Source organism: Pseudophryne corroboree, chromosome 4, assembly GCF_028390025.1.
Source record: "Pseudophryne corroboree isolate aPseCor3 chromosome 4, aPseCor3.hap2, whole genome shotgun sequence".
NCBI classification, from domain to species: Eukaryota; Metazoa; Chordata; class Amphibia; order Anura; family Myobatrachidae; genus Pseudophryne; species Pseudophryne corroboree.
In genome coordinates, this window is record NC_086447.1 from 697,887,240 (window position 1) to 697,908,504 (window position 21,265).

A 21,265-nucleotide genomic window follows, 5' to 3' on the forward strand; every position below is an offset into this window, starting at 1 on the left:
GATTTTCAGCAATGAGAACCGTTGAAGAGTGAGAGCTGGATGTGGTCGGCCTGCCTATTTATGCCCCACACACAATGCAATCTCCTGGTCCTACAATCCCATTGTCCATTGGCCGAAGGAATTCGGCCCTGTATCATAACAAAAGGTCATAGGGTGATTCATACAGGTGGGCTGTGACGATTTCCAACAGCTCAGGTGGGTGGGAAACTGGGTTTCCCGCCGCATACCTGAGTATGTGTAAATAATAGAAATGGACATAAACTTCTTATGTCCATAACTATTCGCACGAGCGATTAATACGCTCCAAACCAACACCGGAATATTGCTAATTAAATACTCTTCCGATGGGTACCAAACACTGCTGTATGATTCCTGTTAGACCCTTCGTACGATATAAAGAGGGATTCCTCAGCTCTGGGACATTGTATTTTAACCAAACTTTCAGAATCTATCAAAGGGACCATGATCTATAAACTACATTAATTGTGAACATTTGTAACGAATGAGTCGCACGCTACGACTACATAAACTCTACCGTAAATACGCATACCGCGCCTGCGAGTGCACGCTATTGCGGGTATGCGCCTCCACGGGAGAGCGTACGCACGCGCAGCGCGGACCAGTGTGCGGTGCAAATATGGCAACGTGCATTGAGACATTTTTCTGACTTTGACAATCCCATTATTATTGGATTATTTTTGGAAGCAATTTTAGAAAATTTGAAGCACAAGATACCTCTGTGTTTTGTTTCATATACACTTTTGGTTCAATTTTTTTAAATGGTCCCTTCTTCTACTTCAATTACTGTACAAAATGATAGTGTATACTGAGCTAACAAGTACTACCTTGCTACATAGCCCTTTTTTTAAAGGGAGATGGGGGATGTATTCCACTAATGAAGCTAAACATTAGGTTCTATGTGCACCGGAAATTTTTCGGGTCTTGTGTTTTGGTTTTGGATTCGGTTCTGCGGCCGTGTTTTGGATTCGGACGCGTTTTGGCAAAACCTCCCTGAAATTTTTTTGTCGGATTCGGGTGTGTTTTGGATTCGGATGTTTTCTTTTACAAAAAAACCTCATAAACAGCTTAAATCATAGAATTTGGGGGTCATTTTGATCCCATAGTATTATTAACCTCAATAACCATAATTTCCACTCATTTCCAGTCTATTCTGAACACCTCACACCTCACAATATTATTTTTAGTCCTAAAATTTGCACCAAGGTCGTTGGATGGCTAAGCTAAGCGACCCAAGTGGCCGACACAAACACCTGGTCCATCTAGGAGTGGCACTACAGTGTCAGACAGGATGGCACTTCAAAAAATAGTCCCCAAACAGCACATGATGCAAAGAAAAAAAGAGGTTCACCAAGGTCGCTGGATGGCTAAGCTAAGTGACCCAAGTGGCCGATACAAACACCTGGTCCATCTAGGAGTGGCACTGCAGTGTCAGACAGGATGGCAGATTTAAAAAATAGTCCCCAAACAGCACATGATGCAAAGAAAAAAAGATGTGCAATGAGGTAGCTGTGTGACTAAGCTAAACGACCCAAGTGGCCGACACAAACACCTGGCCCATCTAGGAGTGGCACTGCAGTGTCAGACAGGATGGCACTTCAAAAAATAGTCCCCAAACAGCACATGATGCAAAGAAAAAAAAGAGGTGAACCAAGGTAGCTGGATGGCTAAACTAAGCGACCCAAGTGGCCGACACAAACACCTGGCCCATCTAGGAGTGGCACTGCAGTGTCAGACAGGATGGCAGATTTAAAAAATAGTCCCCAAACAGCACATGATGCAAAGAAAAAAAGAGGTGCAATGAGGTAGCTGTGTGACTAAGCTAAGCGACCCAAGTGGCCGACACAAACACCTGGCCCATCTAGGAGTGGCACTGCAGTGTCAGACAGGATGGCCGATTTAAAAAATAATCCCCAAACAGCACATGATGCAAAGAAAAAAAAGAGGTGCAATGAGGTAGCTGTGTGACTAAGCTAAGCGACCCAAGTGGCCGACACAAACACCTGGCCCATCTAGGAGTGGCACTGCAGTGTCAGACAGGATGGCACTTCAAAAAATAGTCCCCAAACAGCACATAATGCAAAGAAAAAAAGAGGTGCGCCAAGGTCGCTGGATGGCTAAGCTAAGCGACCCAAGTGGCCGACACAAACACCTGGCCCATCTAGGAGTGGCACTGCAGTGTCAGACAGGATGGCACTTCAAAAAATAGTCCCCAAACAGCACATAATGCAAAGAAAAAAAGAGGTGCACCAAGGTCGCTGGATGGCTAAGCTAAGCGACCCAAGTGGCCGACACAAACACCTGGCCCATCTAGGAGTGGCACTGCAGTGTCAGACAGGATGGCACTTCAAAAAATAGTCCCCAAACAGCACATGATGCAAAGAAAAAAAAGAGGTGAACCAAGGTCGCTGGATGGCTAAACTAAGCGACCCAAGTGGCCGACACAAACACCTGGCCCATCTAGGAGTGGCACTGCAGTGTCAGACAGGATGGCAGATTTAAAAAATAGTCCCCAAACAGCACATGATGCAAAGAAAAAAAGAGGTGCAATGAGGTAGCTGTGTGACTAAGCTAAGCGACCCAAGTGGCCGACACAAACACCTGGCCCATCTAGGAGTGGCACTGCAGTGTCAGACAGGATGGCCGATTTAAAAAATAATCCCCAAACAGCACATGATGCAAAGAAATAAAGAGGTGCACCAAGGTCGCTGGATGGCTAAGCTAAGCGACCCAAGTGGCAGACACAAACACCTGGCCCATCTAGGAGTGGCACTGCAGTGTCAGACAGGATGGCACTTCAAAAAATAGTCCCCAAACAGCACATGATACAAAGAAAAAAAGAGGTGCAATGAGGTAGCTGTGTGACTAAGCTAAGCGACCCAAGTGGCCGACACAAACACCTGGCCCATCTAGGAGTGGCACTGCAGTTTTCTAGCGAGAGGATGAGTGCTTCCATTCTCATGTGAATCTGAACCACTAGCCATGAACATAGGCCAGGGCCTCAGCCGTTCCTTGCCACTCCGTGTCGTAAATGGCATATTGGCAAGTTTACGCTTCTCATCGGACGCTTTTAATTTTGATTTTTGGGTCATTTTACTGAACTTTTGTAGTATACTTGACCACAAAGATGTAGAGCAGTGGCCTACTGTACCGTACTGCTATATATTATATACTGGTGGTCAGCAAAATTATGCACTGTCCTCCTACTATATATATACTGCGCAAAACTTAAATGCACCACAGGTATGGATGGATAGTATACTTGACGACACAGAGGTAGGTAGAGCAGTGGACTACTGTACCTTACTGCTATATATTATATACTGGTGGTCAGCAAAATTATGCACTGTCCTCCCACTATATATATACTGCGCAAAACTTAAATGCACCACAGGTATGGATGGATAGTATACTTGACGACACAGAGGTAGGTAGAGCAGTGAACTACTGTACCGTACTGATATAATACTGGTGGTCACTGGTCAGCAAAATTCTGCACTGTCCTCCTACTATATACTACAATGCAGCACAGATATGGAGCGTTTTTTAGGCAGAGAACGTAGATATTTTCAGCACACTGAGCACAGATATTTGCAAGCACACTGAGCACAGATATTTGCAAGCACACTGAGCACAGATATTTGCAGCACACTGAGCACAGATATTTGCAGCACACTGAACACAACTGAGAGAACGCTGCACACGTCCTCTCCCTATCATCTCCAATGCACGAGTGAAAATGGCGGCGACGCGCGGCTCCTTATATAGAATACGAATCTCGCGAGAATCCGACAGCGGGATGATGACGTTCGGGCGCGCTCGGGTTAACCGAGCAAGGCGGGAGGATCGGAGTCTGCCTCGGAACCGTGTAAAATGGGTGAAGTTCGGGGGGGTTCGGATTCCTAGGAACCGAACCCGCTCATCACTAGTTCTCATATGTGTCCTTTATCTGATGATTGCTGGGCAGCCTGTGTGAACAGGAGAACAGATAGTAAACTTAACTTTTGTTCACCCTGTTTGTATACTTATTGGCATACAAAAATTTTTTTAAGGGGTTACGTTACATCACTTATTTATTTTTTTGTTAAATGGTATTTATTTAGCAAGCTGTACAGGCAATTTAACAAAAGTAGAGTCCTGCATACTTTTCTAAAGGTATTAAGGGTCTAGATCATATATGTTCAAACAATAAAGTCAAATGGTAAAATAGGGGTTGATTCCAATGGAAAAACCTGTTCGGTATTCTTGAACCAAGCTATCAGTAGTCTCAATCCTTATTCATTCCGAAAGTGACATTCTCTGGATTCCTTCAGATTCCCTGGTTCAAGAATACCGAACAGGTGTTCTATGTCTATTTATTTGTGGTTGGGTGAGATCCACGTTTGAATCCTGCAGCCGTTTCGCTAACAAGGCGCGCAAATTGTTTAAATCTTTTTTCCACATTGTATAGGCAATAAATTACACATTCTGTTTCCATTCTATAAAAGTGTGGTGATTATGTATATGAAGCATGCGGATTATTGCGTGAGGATAATTGATCCTGTTGCTCATCTCGCCCTCCTCCTCACAGCAGCTTCATGTTCCTTCTATAACCAGAGCTATTAGATGAATTCTAGGCAGCCCAAGTACTTTCCCCTCCAGTTACCACCCTCATCAGGTGCTTTTGCACCCCTCATACCCCTGCTGCTGCTTACTTTATGTAGAGAATACATGTATAGGGGGTGGCAGGTAGAGAAGGGTGAACTCAGTCTGATGCTCTTCCATGGCTGTGATAGGCTGGGTGTGTGAGTGCTGCGCTGTGACATCACTGAGGGGCAACGGCGTCAGGAAACATCTCAATATAGGAAGCAAATTATTTATGCCAAATGAAATTATTAAACACACAAATCTATCCCAGTTATTATTATTATTATTATTATCATTATTATGATTAAGTTTCTTATATAGCGCAGCAAATTCTATTGCGCTTTACAATTGGAACAACAGTAATAAAACAAAACTGGGTAATAACAGACAGACATAGAGGTAGGAAGGCCCTGCTCGCAAGCTTACAGTCTATAGGCAAATAGGCATTTATACACAAGGATAGGTGCTACCCAGAGGCGTAGCCAGAACTTAGTGGGCCCCATAGCAACATTTTAAAGGGCCCCCGGTCCCAATGATTCTAGAGAGACACCTCTCTGCAGCAATGATTAATTTTATGCTCCATAATAGAGCCCTAGTTTATTTTTGAACCATAAAAGTACCCTAGTTCACATGATGTCATACTGTATGGCTGTCCCAGTATGCAATATGCCACACAGTACCCCCAATTCACATTATGACTGTCCCCAGTTCATATTAATGCCACACTATAATGCCTCCACTTCATATTGTGCCACATTACAGTGCCTCAGTTCATATTCAGTAACATTATAATGCTCTCCAGTTCATTTTATGACGCATTACAATGAGCAAGTCCAGGGGCATAACTAAATATATTGTAGGTCCCAAGTCAAAAGTTTGTAAGGGAACCTATATCACATGCAACTTTAACAGGGAAAGTGGGCCCCTCTCAGCTCTGGGCCCCATAGCAGCTGCACTGCCTGCCCTTATGGTAGCTACACCCTTGGTGCTACCTATTGCATAATGGTCCTGCCAAATTGCAAAGGTTCTCAATGGGCTGTATGATATGGTCACTCAGCAATGTTGGCCAGGGGCCATGAGCGTGTAAAAGTAAAGAAAGAAAACATATGTGAGGACTGTACAAAGGGGATGTAATTAGATAGGCATTGGAGATTATGTGGGCGATTCTGGAATCTGATAAACTTGTCTGAAGAGGTCAGCTATCAGGGAACGCTTGAAGGTTTGGAGACTAGAGGTGAGTCTTATTGTGCGTAGGAGGACATTCCACAGTGGGTGCAGCCCAGAAAAAGCCCTGTAATTTTGAGTGGGAGTGAGTAATGCGTGTGGACGAGAGACATAGATCTTGTGCAAAGCAGAGAGGTCGGGTGTGTATATATTTTAAAATGAGCAAAGAGATGTAAGTTGGTACAGTTTAGTTAATAACCTTGTATGTAGGGTGGCCAATCCCGGGATCGGGGGGATCCCGGGATTTAGGCCAAAAATCGCCTGGGATTCAATCCCAGGATTGGAAGCTCCAATCCTGGGGATTGAGGGATCATGCAGCCCTTTGTTTTTTTTAAACCGGGCAGAATTGAGCGTCATTTTATTATTATCCTTTATTTATATGGCGCCACAAGGGTTCCGCAGCGCCCAATTACAGAGTACATAAACAAATAATCAAGCAGAAAAACAGCAACTTACAGTTAACAATATAGGACAAGTACAGGGTAAATAAACATAGCTACATCAGCAGATGACAGTGGAAGCTCAGACGCTGCCGGCTTCCTCCTCCCAGTTCCCCCTGTGCAGCGTGACATGTAGTCACAGGTCACACTGCGCAGTCAGCCATTTGCCATCACCCGCTGCTGACCGCCGCCGAGACAGAAGGATGTCTCCATCCTCCTGCCCCCGTTGTATGGTGAGTTATGTGTGCTGGAGAGGCAGGGTGAGAGGGGCGGACACATAGGGAAAAGCCAATCTCGGGTATCCTGGGAATCCCAGGATTGACCATTTGTTAATCCCGATACCCGGCATTGAAAAAGTGGCCAGGGATTGGCCGCCCTACTTGTATGTAAGCAAAAGTATTTTATATTGAGTACGGTAGAATACCGGTTAACCATTGGTGGGACTGACAGAGTGGATCCGCAGATGATTAACATCTAGTGAGGAAAATCAGACTCTCATCTGCATTCAAAATGGATTGTATTGGTGAGAGACTATTTTTGGGAAGACCAGTAAGGAGACTATTGCAATAATCAGTGCGGGAGATAATGAGTGCATAGATTACAGTTGTTGCAGTGCCTTGTCTAAGATATGGGGGTCTATTCAATGCATGTCGGATCCTCTCCTGCAGTTTTCAATTAGTGAGCATTTCCGACAGGTTTTGCCTATTTCCGACAATGCTCATCCGACTGTTTTTGAAGTCGGATCAACATTGTCGAAAACTGTCGGAATTGGCCGTTAATTCGACAAGTCGGAATTGCCAACAAGTCAGAAAAACGGCAACTCCATTGAATAGGATTCAAACAAAAAAAGTCGGAAACTGACGTCTTTTCTGACTTTGCGCCAATTCCGACTTCAATTGAATAGACCCCATGGTCGTATTTTGGATATGTTTCTTAGATATATCATACATGTATGTAACATTATTTTGAGACAGATTAAATATGGGGAACAAAGGACAGTTCAGAGTCAAGAATGACACCTAGGCAGCGAGCGTGTGGGATATGGTTGATTGTTGCGTTATCAACAGTGATAGAGATATCAGGTTGTTAACTATTATTGGCCAATGTTAACCAAGTAGGCTGTTGCCCAATCTACTTGGTAAACCTTAAACCTTTTTTAAGTGTCAAGCCTTGGAGAGCGTTAAAGGGAAGAAGTTGGCCAAAGCAACCAATCACGTTCTAGTTGACATTTATCTACCAGTGTTTGAAATGACAGTTCAAAGGTAGGCAACATCTCCACTTTATCTCTCTACAAGGCTTGAAACATCTCCCCTTGCAGTGTTTCAGGCACCACTGAAATATGAACTTCAAGACTTCTCAAGCATGCCCATAAATGCAGTTAGCGTATGGTCATTGTTGGAGTGTGTGATTTCGTAAAACTTTAACTATTTTATTAAGCTGTGTTTGTGGCAGGTATTCAGAGAAATGCAAATCATGTGTAAGTTTAATAATCTTTTCTGTTGGTACAGATGTAAATCCAGTAGCAAGCCTTATAAAAACTATGTGACTTAAATATGTGTCACATTATAAACAGAATTATATTCATTATGTTAATGTTAGATTTCCTAGGTAATAAAATAAATGGAGATCAGTAATAACTATGCATTAGAAAAGGGCAGTGTAGTGTATCATACCATGATAACAGAATTCCATTAACCAGCTCACTGATCTATAGATTGTAAACTTACAAGCAAAGTATTATCATCTCATAGCTTGTTTAATATCTTGTATTATTGCTGAATTTGTTCCCTTTTAAAAATCACTGTGGACTATCTAAATCAATGGTTAGCATGACAGTCACTCTCAGCGGTGGTATTATTAGCTCAGTCCTTACTAAGGGCATTTTTGGTGTGGAGCTTATACAGTATATTATCTCGTCTTTACATGGGCATTCTCCATGTGCTCTGTTTTTTTCCCACACCCCACAGACATACATAAATGGTAAGTTAGTGTCTGACTAATTGTCCCTAGTGTGTGTGTGTGTGTGTGTGTGTGTGTGTCATTCTGAAGTGACTTATTAAGCATGCTCTGTAAAGCAGAGCATAATAGGTATCATTGTTTACAAATATTAAGATAGATAAATAAATAATGTTCTTAAGGTGTGTACAGACGGTGAGATAAATCTGTAAGATTTTGTCTATATAGTCAAAATCTTAAGGGAAGTTAGTGCATATCCAATGTATTATCTAGTACATAGTATAGTCAAAATTGGCACTTAGTCAAGATAGTGCACAGCCTATCTAGCCTTACGATACCGACCCCACGGGAGCGCACATCAGGATTGAATCGGTATTGCAAGTTGCCTAACACCTTGAGATATGCACTAACTTACCTTAACATTTTGACTTGGGAAAAATCTCTATTTCTCTATCGTCCTAAGTGGATGCTGGGGTTCCTGAAAGGACCATGGGGAATAGCGGCTCCGCAGGAGACAGGGCACAAAAAAGCAAAGCTTTACTAGGTCAGGTGGTGTGCACTGGCTCCTCCCCCTATGACCCTCCTCCAGACCCCAGTTAGATTTTGTGCCCGAACGAGAAGGGTGCAATCTAGGTGGCTCTCCTAAAGAGCTGCTTAGAGAAAGTTTAGTTTAGGTTTTTTTCTTTACAGTGAGTCCTGCTGGCAACAGGATCACTGCAACGTGGGACTTAGGGGGAAAGTAGTAAACTCACCTGCATGCAGAGTGGATTTGCTGCTTGGCTACTGGACACCATTAGCTCCAGAGGGATCGAACACAGGCCCAGCCGTGGAGTCCGGTCCCGGAGCCGCGCCGCCGACCCCCTTGCAGATGCTGAAGCGTGAAGAGGTCCGGAAACCGGCGGCTGAAGACTCCTCAGTCTTCATAAGGTAGCGCACAGCACTGCAGCTGTGCGCCATTTTCCTCTCAGCACACTTCACTGGGCAGTCACTGAGGGTGCAGAGCGCTGGGGGGGGGCGCTCTGAGAGGCAAATATAAACCTTATACAAGGCTAAAAATACCTCACATATAGCCCATAGGGGCTATATGGAGATATTTAACCCCTGCCTGACTGGAAAAATAGCGGGAGAAGAACCCGCCGAAAAAGGGGCGGGGCCTATCTCCTCAGCACACGGCGCCATTTTCTGTCACAGCTCCGCTGGTCAGAACGGCTCCCAGGTCTCTCCCCTGCACTGCACTACAGAAACAGGGTAAAACAGAGAGGGGGGGCACATTAATGGCTATATATATATATATATTAAAGCAGCTATAAGGGAGCACTTAATATAAGGATATCCCTTGTATATATAGCGCTTTGTGGTGTGTGCTGGCAGACTCTCCCTCTGTCTCCCCAAAAGGGCTAGTGGGTCCTGTCTTCATTAGAGCATTCCCTGTGAGTTTGCGGTGTGTGTCGGTACGTGGTGTCGACATGTATGAGGACGATATTGGTGTGGAGGCGGAGCAATTGCAAAATATGCAGATGTCACCCCCCAGGGGGTCGACACCAGAATGGATGCCTTTATTTGTGGAATTACGTGATGGTTTATCTTCCCTTAAACAGTCAGTTGAGGACATGAGGCGGCCGGACAATCAATTAATGCCTGTCCAGGCGCCTCAAACACCGTCAGGGGCTGTAAAACGCCCTTTGCCTCAGTCGGTCGACACAGACCCAGACACGGGCACTGATTCCAGTGACGACGGTAGAAATTCAAACGTATTTTCCAGTAGGGCCACACGTTATATGATTTTGGCAATGAAGGAGACGTTACATTTAGCTGATACTACAGATACCGTAAAACAGGGTATTATGTATGGTGTGAAAAAACTACAAACAGTTTTTCCTGAATCAGAAGAATTAAATGACGTGTGTGATGAAGCGTGGGTTGCTCCTGATAAAAAAGTTATTGGCATTATACCCTTTCCCGCCAGAGGTTAGGGCGCGCTGGGAAACACCCCCTAAGGTGGACAAGGCGCTCACACGCTTATCCAAACAAGTGGCGTTACCCTCTCCTGAGACGGCCGCACTTAAGGATCCATCAGATAGAAAGATGGAAGTTATTCAAAAGAATATATACACACATGCAGGTGTTATACTACGACCAGCTATAGCAACTGCCTGGATGTGCAGTGCTGGAGTAGTTTGGTCAGAATCCCTGATTGAAAATATTGATACCCTAGATAGGGACAATGTTTTACTGTCGTTAGAACAAATAAAGGATGCATTTATCTATATGCGTGATGCACAGAGGGATATTTGCACACTGGCATCTCGGGTGAGTGCTATGTCCATTTCAGCCAGAAGAGCCTTATGGACACGACAGTGGACAGGCGATGCGGATTCAAAACGTCACATGGAGGTTTTGCCGTATAAAGGGGAGGAGTTATTTGGAGTTGGTCTATCAGACTTGGTGGCCACGGCTACTGCCGGGAAATCCACTTTTTTACCTCAAGTCACTCCCCAACAGAGAAAGGCACCGACTTTTCAACCGCAGCCTTTTCGCTCCTACAAAAATAAGAGAGCAAAGGGCTTGTCGTACCTGCCACGAGGCAGAGGAAGAGGGAAGAGACACCAACAGGCAGCTCCTTCCCAGGAACAGAAGCCCTCCCCGGCTCCTGCAAAAACCTCAGCATGACGCTGGGGCCTCTCAAGCGGACTCGGGGACAGTGGGGGGCCGTCTCAAAAATTACAGCGCGCAGTGGGCTCACTCGCAGGTAGACCCCTGGATCCTGCAGATAATATCTCAGGGGTACAGGTTGGAATTAGAGACGGATCCTCCTCATCGTTTCCTGAAGTCTGCCTTACCAACCGTCTCTTCCGAAAGGGAGAGGGTGTTGGAAGCCATTCACAAGCTGTACGCTCAGCAGGTGATAGTCAAAGTACCCCTATTACAACAAGGAAAGGGGTATTATTCCACTCTATTTGTGGTACCGAAGCCGGATGGCTCGGTAAGGCCTATTCTAAATCTGAAGTCCTTGAACCTCTACATAAAAAAGTTCAAGTTCAAGATGGAGTCACTCAGAGCAGTGATAGCGAACCTGGAAGAAGGGGACTTTATGGTATCCTTGGACATCAAGGATGCGTATCTACACGTTCCGATTTACCCCGCACACCAGGGGTACCTCAGGTTCATTGTTCAAAACTGTCACTATCAGTTTCAGACGCTGCCGTTCGGATTGTCCACGGCGCCTCGGGTCTTTACCAAGGTAATGGCCGAGATGATGATTCTTCTTCGAAGAAAAGGCGTATTAGTTATCCCATACTTGGACGATCTCCTAATAAGGGCAAGGTCCAGAGAACAGCTGGAGACAGCTTTAGCACTATCTCAAGAGGTGCTAAGACAACACGGGTGGATTCTGAATATTCCAAAATCCCATTTAATCCCGACAACTCGTCTGCTGTTCCTAGGAATGATTCTGGACACGGTTCAGAAAAAGGTTTTCCTTCCAGAGGAAAAAGCCAAGGAGTTATCCGATCTGGTCAGGAACCTCCTAAAACCAGGAAAAGTGTCAGTACATCAATGCACAAGAGTCCTGGGAAAAATGGTGGCTTCTTACGAAGCAATTCCATTCGGCAGATTCCATGCAAGAATATTCCAAAGGGATCTGTTGGACAAATGGTCAGGGTCGCATCTGCAGATGCACCTGCGAATAACCCTGTCACCAAAGACAAGGGTGTCACTTCTGTGGTGGTTGCAGAAGGCTCACCTATTAGAAGGCCGCAGATTCGGCATTCAGGATTGGATCCTGGTGACCACGGACGCCAGCCTGAGAGGCTGGGGAGCAGTCACACAAGGAAGAAACTTCCAGGGAGTATGGACGAGTCTGGAAAAGTCTCTTCACATAAACATTCTGGAACTAAGAGCAATCTACAATGCTCTAAGCCAGGCGGAACTTCTCCTGCAAGGAAAGCCGGTGTTGATTCAGTCGGACAACATCACGGCGGTCGCCCATGTAAACAGGCAGGGCGGCACAAGAAGCAGGAGTGCAATGGCAGAAGCTGCCAAGATTCTTCGCTGGGCGGAGAATCACGTGATAGCACTGTCAGCAGTGTTCATCCCGGGCGTGGACAACTGGGAAGCAGACTTCCTCAGCAGACACGATCTTCATCCGGGAGAGTGGGGTCTACATCCAGAAGTCTTCAACATGTTAATAGACCGTTGGGAAAGACCAATTGTAGACATGATGGCGTCTCGCCTCAACAAGAAACTGGACAAATATTGCGCCAGGTCAAGAGATCCACAGGCAATAGCTGTGGACGCACTGGTAACTCCTTGGGTGTACCAGTCAGTGTATGTGTTTCCTCCTCTGCCGCTCATACCAAAGGTATTGAAGATCATACGGCAAAGAAGAGTAAGAACAATACTAGTGGTTCCGGATTGGCCGAGAAGGACTTGGTATCCGGAACTTCAAGAGATGCTCACGGACGAACCGTGGCCTCTACCTCTGAGAAGGGACCTGCTACAGCAGGGTCCCTGTCTTTTTCAAGACTTACCGCGGCTGCGTTTGACGGCATGGCGGTTGAACGCCAGATCCTAAAAGGGAAAGGCATTCCAGAAGAAGTCATTCCTACCTTGATTAAGGCACGGAAGGAAGTCACCGTGAAACATTATCACCGCATTTGGCGAAAATATGTAGCGTGGTGCGAGGATCGGAAGGTTCCGACGGAGGAATTCCAACTGGGTCGTTTCCTACATTTCCTGCAATCAGGATTATCTATGGGTCTCAAATTGGGATCCATTAAGGTTCAAATTTCGGCCCTGTCAATATTCTTCCAAAAAGAATTGGCCTCTGTCCCTGAGGTCCAGACTTTTGTCAAGGGAGTACTGCATATACAGCCTCCTGTGGTGCCTCCGGTGGCACCGTGGGATCTAAATGTAGTTTTAGATTTCCTCAAATCCCATTGGTTTGAACCATTGAAAAAGGTGGATTTGAAATATCTCACATTGAAAGTGACTATGTTACTAGCCCTGGCCTCTGCCAGGAGAGTATCTGAATTGGCGGCTTTATCTTATAAAAGTCCTTATCTAATCTTCCATTCGGATAGGGCAGAACTGCGGACTCGTCCGCATTTTCTCCCTAAAGTGGTATCAGCATTTCATCTGAACCAACCTATTGTGGTGCCTGCGGCCACTAGCGACTTGGAGGACTCCAAGTTGTTGGACGTTGTCAGAGCCTTAAAAATATACATTGCAAGGACGGCTGGAGTCAGAAAATCTGACTCGCTGTTTATATTGTATGCACCCAACAAGTTGGGCGCACCTGCTTCTAAGCAGTCGATTGCTCGTTGGATTTGTAACACAATTCAACTTGCACATTCTGTGGCAGGCCTGCCACAGCCTAAAACTGTAAAAGCCCACTCCACAAGGAAGGTGGGCTCATCTTGGGCGGCTGCCCGAGGGGTCTCGGCATTACAACTCTGCCGAGCAGCTACGTGGTCGGGGGAGAACACGTTTGTAAAATTTTACAAATTTGATACCCTGGCAAAGGAGGACCTGGAGTTCTCTCATTCGGTGCTGCAGAGTCATCCGCACTCTCCCGCCCGTTTGGGAGCTTTGGTATAATCCCCATGGTCCTTTCAGGAACCCCAGCATCCACTTAGGACGATAGAGAAAATAAGAATTTACTTACCGATAATTCTATTTCTCGGAGTCCGTAGTGGATGCTGGGCGCCCATCCCAAGTGCGGATTATCTGCAATACTTGTACATAGTTATTGTTAACTAATTCGGGTTATTGTTAAGGAGCCATCTTTAAGAGGCCCTTTCTGTTGTCATACTGTTAACTGGGTTTAGATCACAAGTTGTACGGTGTGATTGGTGTGGCTGGTATGAGTCTTACCCGGGATTCAAAATGCCTCCCTTATTGTGTATGCTCGTCCGGGCACAGTACCTAACTGGGGTCTGGAGGAGGGTCATAGGGGGAGGAGCCAGTGCACACCACCTGACCTAGTAAAGCTTTGCTTTTTTGTGCCCTGTCTCCTGCGGAGCCGCTATTCCCCATGGTCCTTTCAGGAACCCCAGCATCCACTACGGACTCCGAGAAATAGAATTATCGGTAAGTAAATTCTTATTTTTAAGTTGAAAATGTCGGGCTTAGGTTCTGGACCCCAGGGACACCCCCTTGAATTACTAATTCAGCGCTTAGAAGTTTTTTTATTAATTTTAAATGGCCAATAATGACATGTAAGTTATGGGGTGAAAAAATGCAGAATGATGGAAATTGGGGTACAAGGTATGGGACAGGTATTTTGGGGTGCTTTACGAGTGGGGTAAGTGTTTTTAGACTTGTAGTTGGGAGCAATCAGTCTGTTTACACTTTGTTTTTAAAAGTCCCCTGAAATGACCCATTATTTATTCCCATTTTTATGTTTCCCAAATTGAATTTAGCACTTATTTTGCTGGGGGAAAAAATAGCTTTCTATCTTTTTAAAAAAAATGTTTTAAATGCATATAACAGCCATTTGACCCTATTTAAGTAACAGAAATTTGTTTATTATAACCAATAATAAACTTTTCTACTATTATCTGATGTTACTGTAGTTTCGCTTTTTGGGTGGCTACAGACAGCTTTACCCCATTTTTCACCTTACATTTTTACGGTAATCCCATTTCCACGTATTTGTAATTGAATGGGGCGAATTGTGGGAGCGTGCAAACCCGCAAAAAGACCGTTTTTGCTGCAAAAAAAGATGCAAAACTGGCAAAAACAGCAATTGCTGTAAATTAGCGCAATTTTTCGACTAAATTTGGCCCTTTGTGTTTCAGTGAAATAGGTTACAAAATAAAAGTAACATTGAGTTGACTGAGTGTATGTATCACACAGTGAGTTACAACACAAGATAGTGGGACACTGCAATGTCCAAGTGCTGTATAGTTTATTTTTATTTTTTTTATTTTTTTATAGTTTGTTTATTTATTGGATGGTGCAGTCACATAGAAAATACAAAGAAAACACAGTACATCCAGGCATAAGTGTAAACAAAGACACAAAACGTATCTGAACATTAGAACTGACAGATGTAAAATAGGATGTGACCCAAGTAAGCTACGAGTAGTCAAGTGCTGTATAGTTTTATTGCGGTGGCACTTGATATCCCGGCTGTCGGGTTCCCGGCGCTCACCATACCTACGCCGGAATCCCGACCGCCAGTATACCGACAAGTATTCTCTCTCTTGGGGTGTCCACAACACCCCTGGAGGGAGATTATGCGCGCCACTGTGCCTACAGCATGGCAAGCGCAGCGTGCCGGGATCACAAGCGCCTGGGAAATGTACCACACCCGTTTTATTGTTGTTCCCTAATGCTTCTTGTAGGGTGTATGCTGATCATTCCCTATAAATTTTCTGAGTCTTCTCTTTAACATTGTTAGGTCTGGACATGCTGTTATAAAATGACACTAGAACTGAATTTACTTTTTGTGGACAAAGAGATGTACTGTATCACCAGTTTTACAATTGTAATGAATTGTGGGCCTGATTCACAGATAGTCACAGTTTGTCCCCAAAGCTAGACAAACATTTCCAAAACATTTTGGTAAAATGAGTTAAAAAAATTAATAAAAATCATTAAAAAATAAGAAAATAAAATGATTGCAGAACTCCTATTACATATGTAAGTGATGCAATATTAGAGGCAAAGTAAAATAATGTAATCCAAAAAGCATAGCATGTAAAGGAAAAGCATCTGGTAGTTCTGCTCATTGTCAATGTATCTTTTGTTGATGCTAAATCACTTTTTACAGGACTATATATGAAATATAAATTTGTTTGCAGTTTCCAAAAGTAGTTTTTGTAGAATATGTAATGTAATGTTATATTTAAAAATGCAATATTTCCTATTTGTGACAGCAAATCTTTATTTTGCACTAAATTTGTTACTTGCCTTTGTGGTGTTCTTGCTATTTGTGATTGTATGTTTTTCTTTCCATTTTTATCTCATGGGACATGGCCGGTGCCAAAGTTTGTATCGTTCAGTCTTTCAATTTGTTTTATAGAACTTTGTGTTAATTATTTTGCAGATTTAGCAAGACTGTCAATCTCGTAGGCTTGATGACAACTTCTGCCAAACTTTTATTTAAATTACATTTTCAAATCTATTTAGTCCAGAAGGTCCCTGATGACCCAGTGGAAAGTGGCAATAATCCAACTAAACTGAAAAAGTTAAATCTAGTTTTAAATGTGTTTATTCCATTTTTTTCTAAGACAACATCAGGTGAAGATGTTCGGGACTTCACAAAGGTGCTGAAAAACAAGTTCCGTTCCAAGAAATATTTTGACAAGCATCCCAGATTAGGCTACCTACCAGTACAGACTGTGCTCGAAGGAGATAACATGGAAACGTAAGTTGGCTGCTAACAGCGCTATATTGGCTTAAATTTTTTTTTAGTAGCTTTACTGCTTGTGATAAACAGGTACAGCCAACAACCAATTTATTCCACAAACCTAGAATCTACACAAATTTCACTACGTTCCTATTCCCAAAGTTATAACTTTGCCATGATAAGCTAAATATAAATGTATAATAACAGAGGACATCAAAATGTCTTCCTTTATTGTGAGTGAATGGTAGCTGTTGATATCTTTAAATAACTTCTGTTACAGAAAACAAATCTTTTTGTTCATACTGGCAACAGTGACTGAACTCACTAGAGGAGCACGCCCTTATATATATTATAATGTGTTTTGCTTGCAGAGCATTTTGTGGTCCAGTTTTTCGGAACCAGCCCACCATATTTGAGATATTTAAGATGCATGACCAGCAAAACCTGTAAAACACTGTATAACTAATACGTTAACACTTTCAAACCTATAGGGTAAGTAGGCTCCCAACATTTAGCAATGGTTGGCTTCAGGTTTCATTTTTGCTGGTACAGATCTTCATTAATTTTGTTTTGCCTTGGGTGGCGAGAAACCCTGCACTGGCCCTGATAAGTAGATGACTTACTGTACATGTAATTTAAAAAAAAAAAATTACCATTTTTGTTTGCTTGAGTACTGTTGTATAAAGAGCGCTATATAAATAAAATTGTTATTATTATTATTATTAGTAGTATTATTGTTCCGTATTATAACCTGTACCTTCATTTTAAATGCATCTTTATTTAAATCATATTGTTAACTAGTGTTAAACCTATCATTAAATTTAATACTTAAACTATACAGCTTTTATTTCCAGTTGTACATAGACTTGATATTGTTCACAATGCTAAAATGAACTTGCCAAATTTATTGATAATGATTTCTGTTCATCCTTATTGTTGTAAAGTACAGACAAATGCAATTGTTGCAGAAAAAAATGCCATGGTTCATGATTTCTGCTTGGAATTGTATTACAAATTTTATCATTTAAAAAAAAAAATTAAGGAGACTATTTTAATGGAGAATGTTTATATTACTGTGCTGAATACACCAGTTTAATAAGAAGTCATTTGTTGTGTCTTGGCCACCAACCTGTTTCGCCAGTTTTCATTTACCTATATTTTATTTTGGGTAATTTCCTTGTATGTGACTCTGGTTTTCTCTATATTGTTCTAAGCTGCTATTATCTCCTGGCACAGTACGATTCTTCTGACCTAGCTTCAAGCTCCATTGAACCTCTTTGCAATTCCTGGCACATTTATTAACAGAAAGATTTATTATAGCAGTAATTCTACATGAGAATGCATAAGACTGCAAGGAAATAAATAGTGGTGCTGCATTACTGCTGCAGAATCTTCTAAGTTAATTAGCAGTCACCCAGGAAACTTGCATTGGGGCTTCTTTACTACTTTAGTATCTTTATAAACCTCTTGAAAGAGAAAAGATTTGGGCTTTTTGGTTTTTCTGCTGTCGCTCACATGGCATTAAAGTTTTCTCTCTTGGTCTCCTTCTTGTCCTTTTACAGCCCTATAACACTTATCAGCATGTGGCCTGACCAATTTGAGTGAGTATTAAGTCCACGTCATGTTCTCCCACTCTTGCAAGTTCTTTCATTTGATTTTATACCACACGTTTCACTTTGCAATTTAACTTGCTTTTACATCATATATTTTTCTTTATATCTTATTTTTTTATTTGTTGTAGTCCTTTGCAGTCCCCAGAACTATTTGATGATGACACACATTCCAGGATAGAGCAGTATGCTACCAGGTAAGTAACTGTGCACAAATCATATTAGGAAATAATAGGTGTAATATTATCTGTTGAGATCACAGTTGACTGAATATATTGGTAATTTCTCATGTTCAATCTCTTCCCAGCACAAAAAACACAAATCACCTTTTTTTTTTACATAAAAGACAATGGCCAGGTATGTTAATCTGCGGTTGCACAAACAGCAAAGAAACTGGCCACAAAAACTTCCCAGAAAAAAGAGAGGCTATATTGCGTGTCAGCCTGTAAAGATAAAACATCTCCCTCACTTTCCTATGTTGGATACTCTACTTAGAATTGGTCTCAGTCCTCTATGGGTATGCTTGGGCACCTGCAGTTAGAGATGACCAGGCCAGTGCTAAATTACATTGCCCCCCCTCTTTGTTCCCCTGGCTGTTGGGTACTAGAGAAAAAAAAACCTGTGTCCTCTTTATAATAATTAAGATGTCCTGTCTTTATAATAAATGTTATATAATAAAAGGTGCACTTTATTATCTTGATCTGACAAAATGCAATGGGTTAAGAAAAGAAAACCCAGTACTTTTGAAGTAGACTACTTGATAGAGCTCCACAATACAAATATGTTAACCTTCTGCAGCCAGGATTCAGTCAGGTTGCCAGCAGTTGGAATCCCAGTGCCAGAATCCTGACACAAGGCCATAATGCCAACGCCGGTATTCCGATCGTACAGGTATGTATGCTGGGACTCTCGCAGGGAGGGGAGGTTAGGTTTAGGCAATCACCGGGAGGGTTAGAGTTATGCTAGCCATACATCAGACCAACTTTTCTCCAACACTCCAAACTTCCAACCATCCAACTTGTCTGTTCAACTAAAACAGTGCCCCACACATCTAACCAACTTTTCATCACTGCTCCACACATCTAACCAACTTTTCATCAGACCAACCAACCTGACAACCTCTGTCCAACTTGTGATGTCACCGAAGTAGGCGGATAGTGCCTGCCTACAGTACTTTAGTGGGGGTTTTTTAATTCAAAACATGCAACAGTATGGGATGAATATCACCTGCTGATTTATCCCCATGTTCAAACTAGATGTGCGGTGCAGAGGTGGCCGGTCACTCCTGTAGTTGCAGCCGTCCCTATGATGCTGAAGGCAGTGGAGAAATGGAGCCTGGTGGTGATGAGGTGGCCGTGCCCTGCGGCCGACACAGGACAGAGGCTGGCGGCCAGTGCGGGGAGTAAGCTGGCGGCAGTGGGGTGGCCGGTACCTGTATATACATACATACACACACACACATATACACATATACTGTACATAGTATGCAGGAAGCCAGCACTCCTGCTTGCCTTTCAGACAATGTGCGCCGGTGCCATCCTCAAACCATGATTCTGGGGGGCGTGGCCACGGCGGTGAGGGAGTAAGCAGCGGATCCCGGGAGCTCCCCGATTTTATATATCCTGCACCTATCCTGTGTCCCTCCGGAGCGTCTACCCCCCGGTGCTGGTCCCCCCTCACCTCCGAGCAGTGGCGGGCACCTTTGTCCGGGGTCTCTGGGCGCTGTCTGACCGCGGCGGACGACTTCCGGCTTTGAGGCCTGTGACTCCTCCGGACCCCCCGGCCTCGAGTTTGGCGCTCCCGGCCGCGCGGCTACAGGACCCTCTTGACGGACGGACGAACGGGCGGGCGACGCTGGCTGACGCTGGGCACACTGCAGGGGACACTGAAAGCCCTCCTGCCCTCCTGTACCTGGCTGATGAGGACCTGAGACTCCTGACTACACAATAAGGCACAGGTACTCCAGTGAAGGGGTGAAGTGATTAAAAGCCCGGTGGCCATTTTGGGTGCAGTTCAACAGACAGTCTCAGCACACAGACATCCCTGCCTACCCTGCAAGGACTGCATGCACACTGCAACTCAATGCACTCTTGTGTTACATTAATAATTCATAGTGTGACACACACTAATACTCTGCTTCTACCTGGAATTTGCTGCAGGACATTCTCCCCTCAATAACATCAATATCATATACTATTTTTTATTTTTTACACAAAGCCTGTGCTCTTGTCCATTGATATTTGGAACCAAAGATCCTTCCCGGCTTTAAAAGCATACAGCCTGCTGTCTCCTAATTATACTTTATACTACAACTCTGCTCGGAGGAGTGGGTGACCGACATCTGTCAATATGGTTGGGGGAGGCCGGAGTGCGGCCGCGGCCAAACTGGAAAGATTTACTAGGCAACCCAACCCCAAGGGGTCATCGGCTCCACCTCAGGGTGCCTCTCCAACACACTCAAGCTCCCCTCCAGCGTCTATCACCAACTCCCCATTGACAGCGGAGGCGCCGTCTATCCAGCAGGTGTTGGAAGCTATAGCGGGCAGTGAGCAGCGTCTCTCCGATAAGATGGAAAAGGTGCAGTGCGACCTCTCCTTACTACGACAAGATGTTCAACGTATACGTGAGAGAGTGGGTGAGGCGGAGACGCGTGTTTCCAACTTGGAGGATGTGTGTGGCCCCCTTAAGCAATCCGTGTCCGCAGTGACCCAGCAGGTCTCATCTCTCCAAACCAAGCTCCTAGACATGGAGGGTCGACTGCGCAGAAACAATGTCCGATTTGTGGGTCTGCCAGAGAGAGAGGAGGGCTCGCAGCCGGAGGACTTCCTCGAATCCTGGCTCAAAGAGATATATGGGGCTGAGTCCTTTACGGCACAATTCACGGTGGAGCGAGCGCACAGGATACCATTTCGGCCATTACCTCCTGGTGCCCCTCCTCGCACCTTCATCGCCAAATTCCTGCACTATAAGGATCGTGACTCGGTCCTCCGCCTTGGCCGCACAAAGGGCCCATTGGTCCGCAACGGAGTCAGAGT

At 44.1% G+C, this 21,265-nt stretch overlaps 1 protein-coding gene across 6 annotated transcripts in view; it reads left to right on the forward strand.

The window, feature by feature from the left end:
• UTRN (utrophin) overlaps positions 1–21,265 on the forward strand; it is a 1,167,552-nt gene that overhangs the window by 1,076,118 nt on the left and 70,169 nt on the right. For all 6 annotated transcript variants that reach the window (XM_063917938.1, XM_063917937.1, XM_063917939.1 and 3 more), the window contains 3 exons: positions 16,502–16,638; positions 18,183–18,221; positions 18,362–18,427. In XM_063917938.1, the coding sequence (XP_063774008.1) occupies positions 16,502–16,638; positions 18,183–18,221; positions 18,362–18,427 (242 nt within the window). The remainder of the gene's footprint in view (positions 1–16,501; positions 16,639–18,182; positions 18,222–18,361; positions 18,428–21,265) is intronic.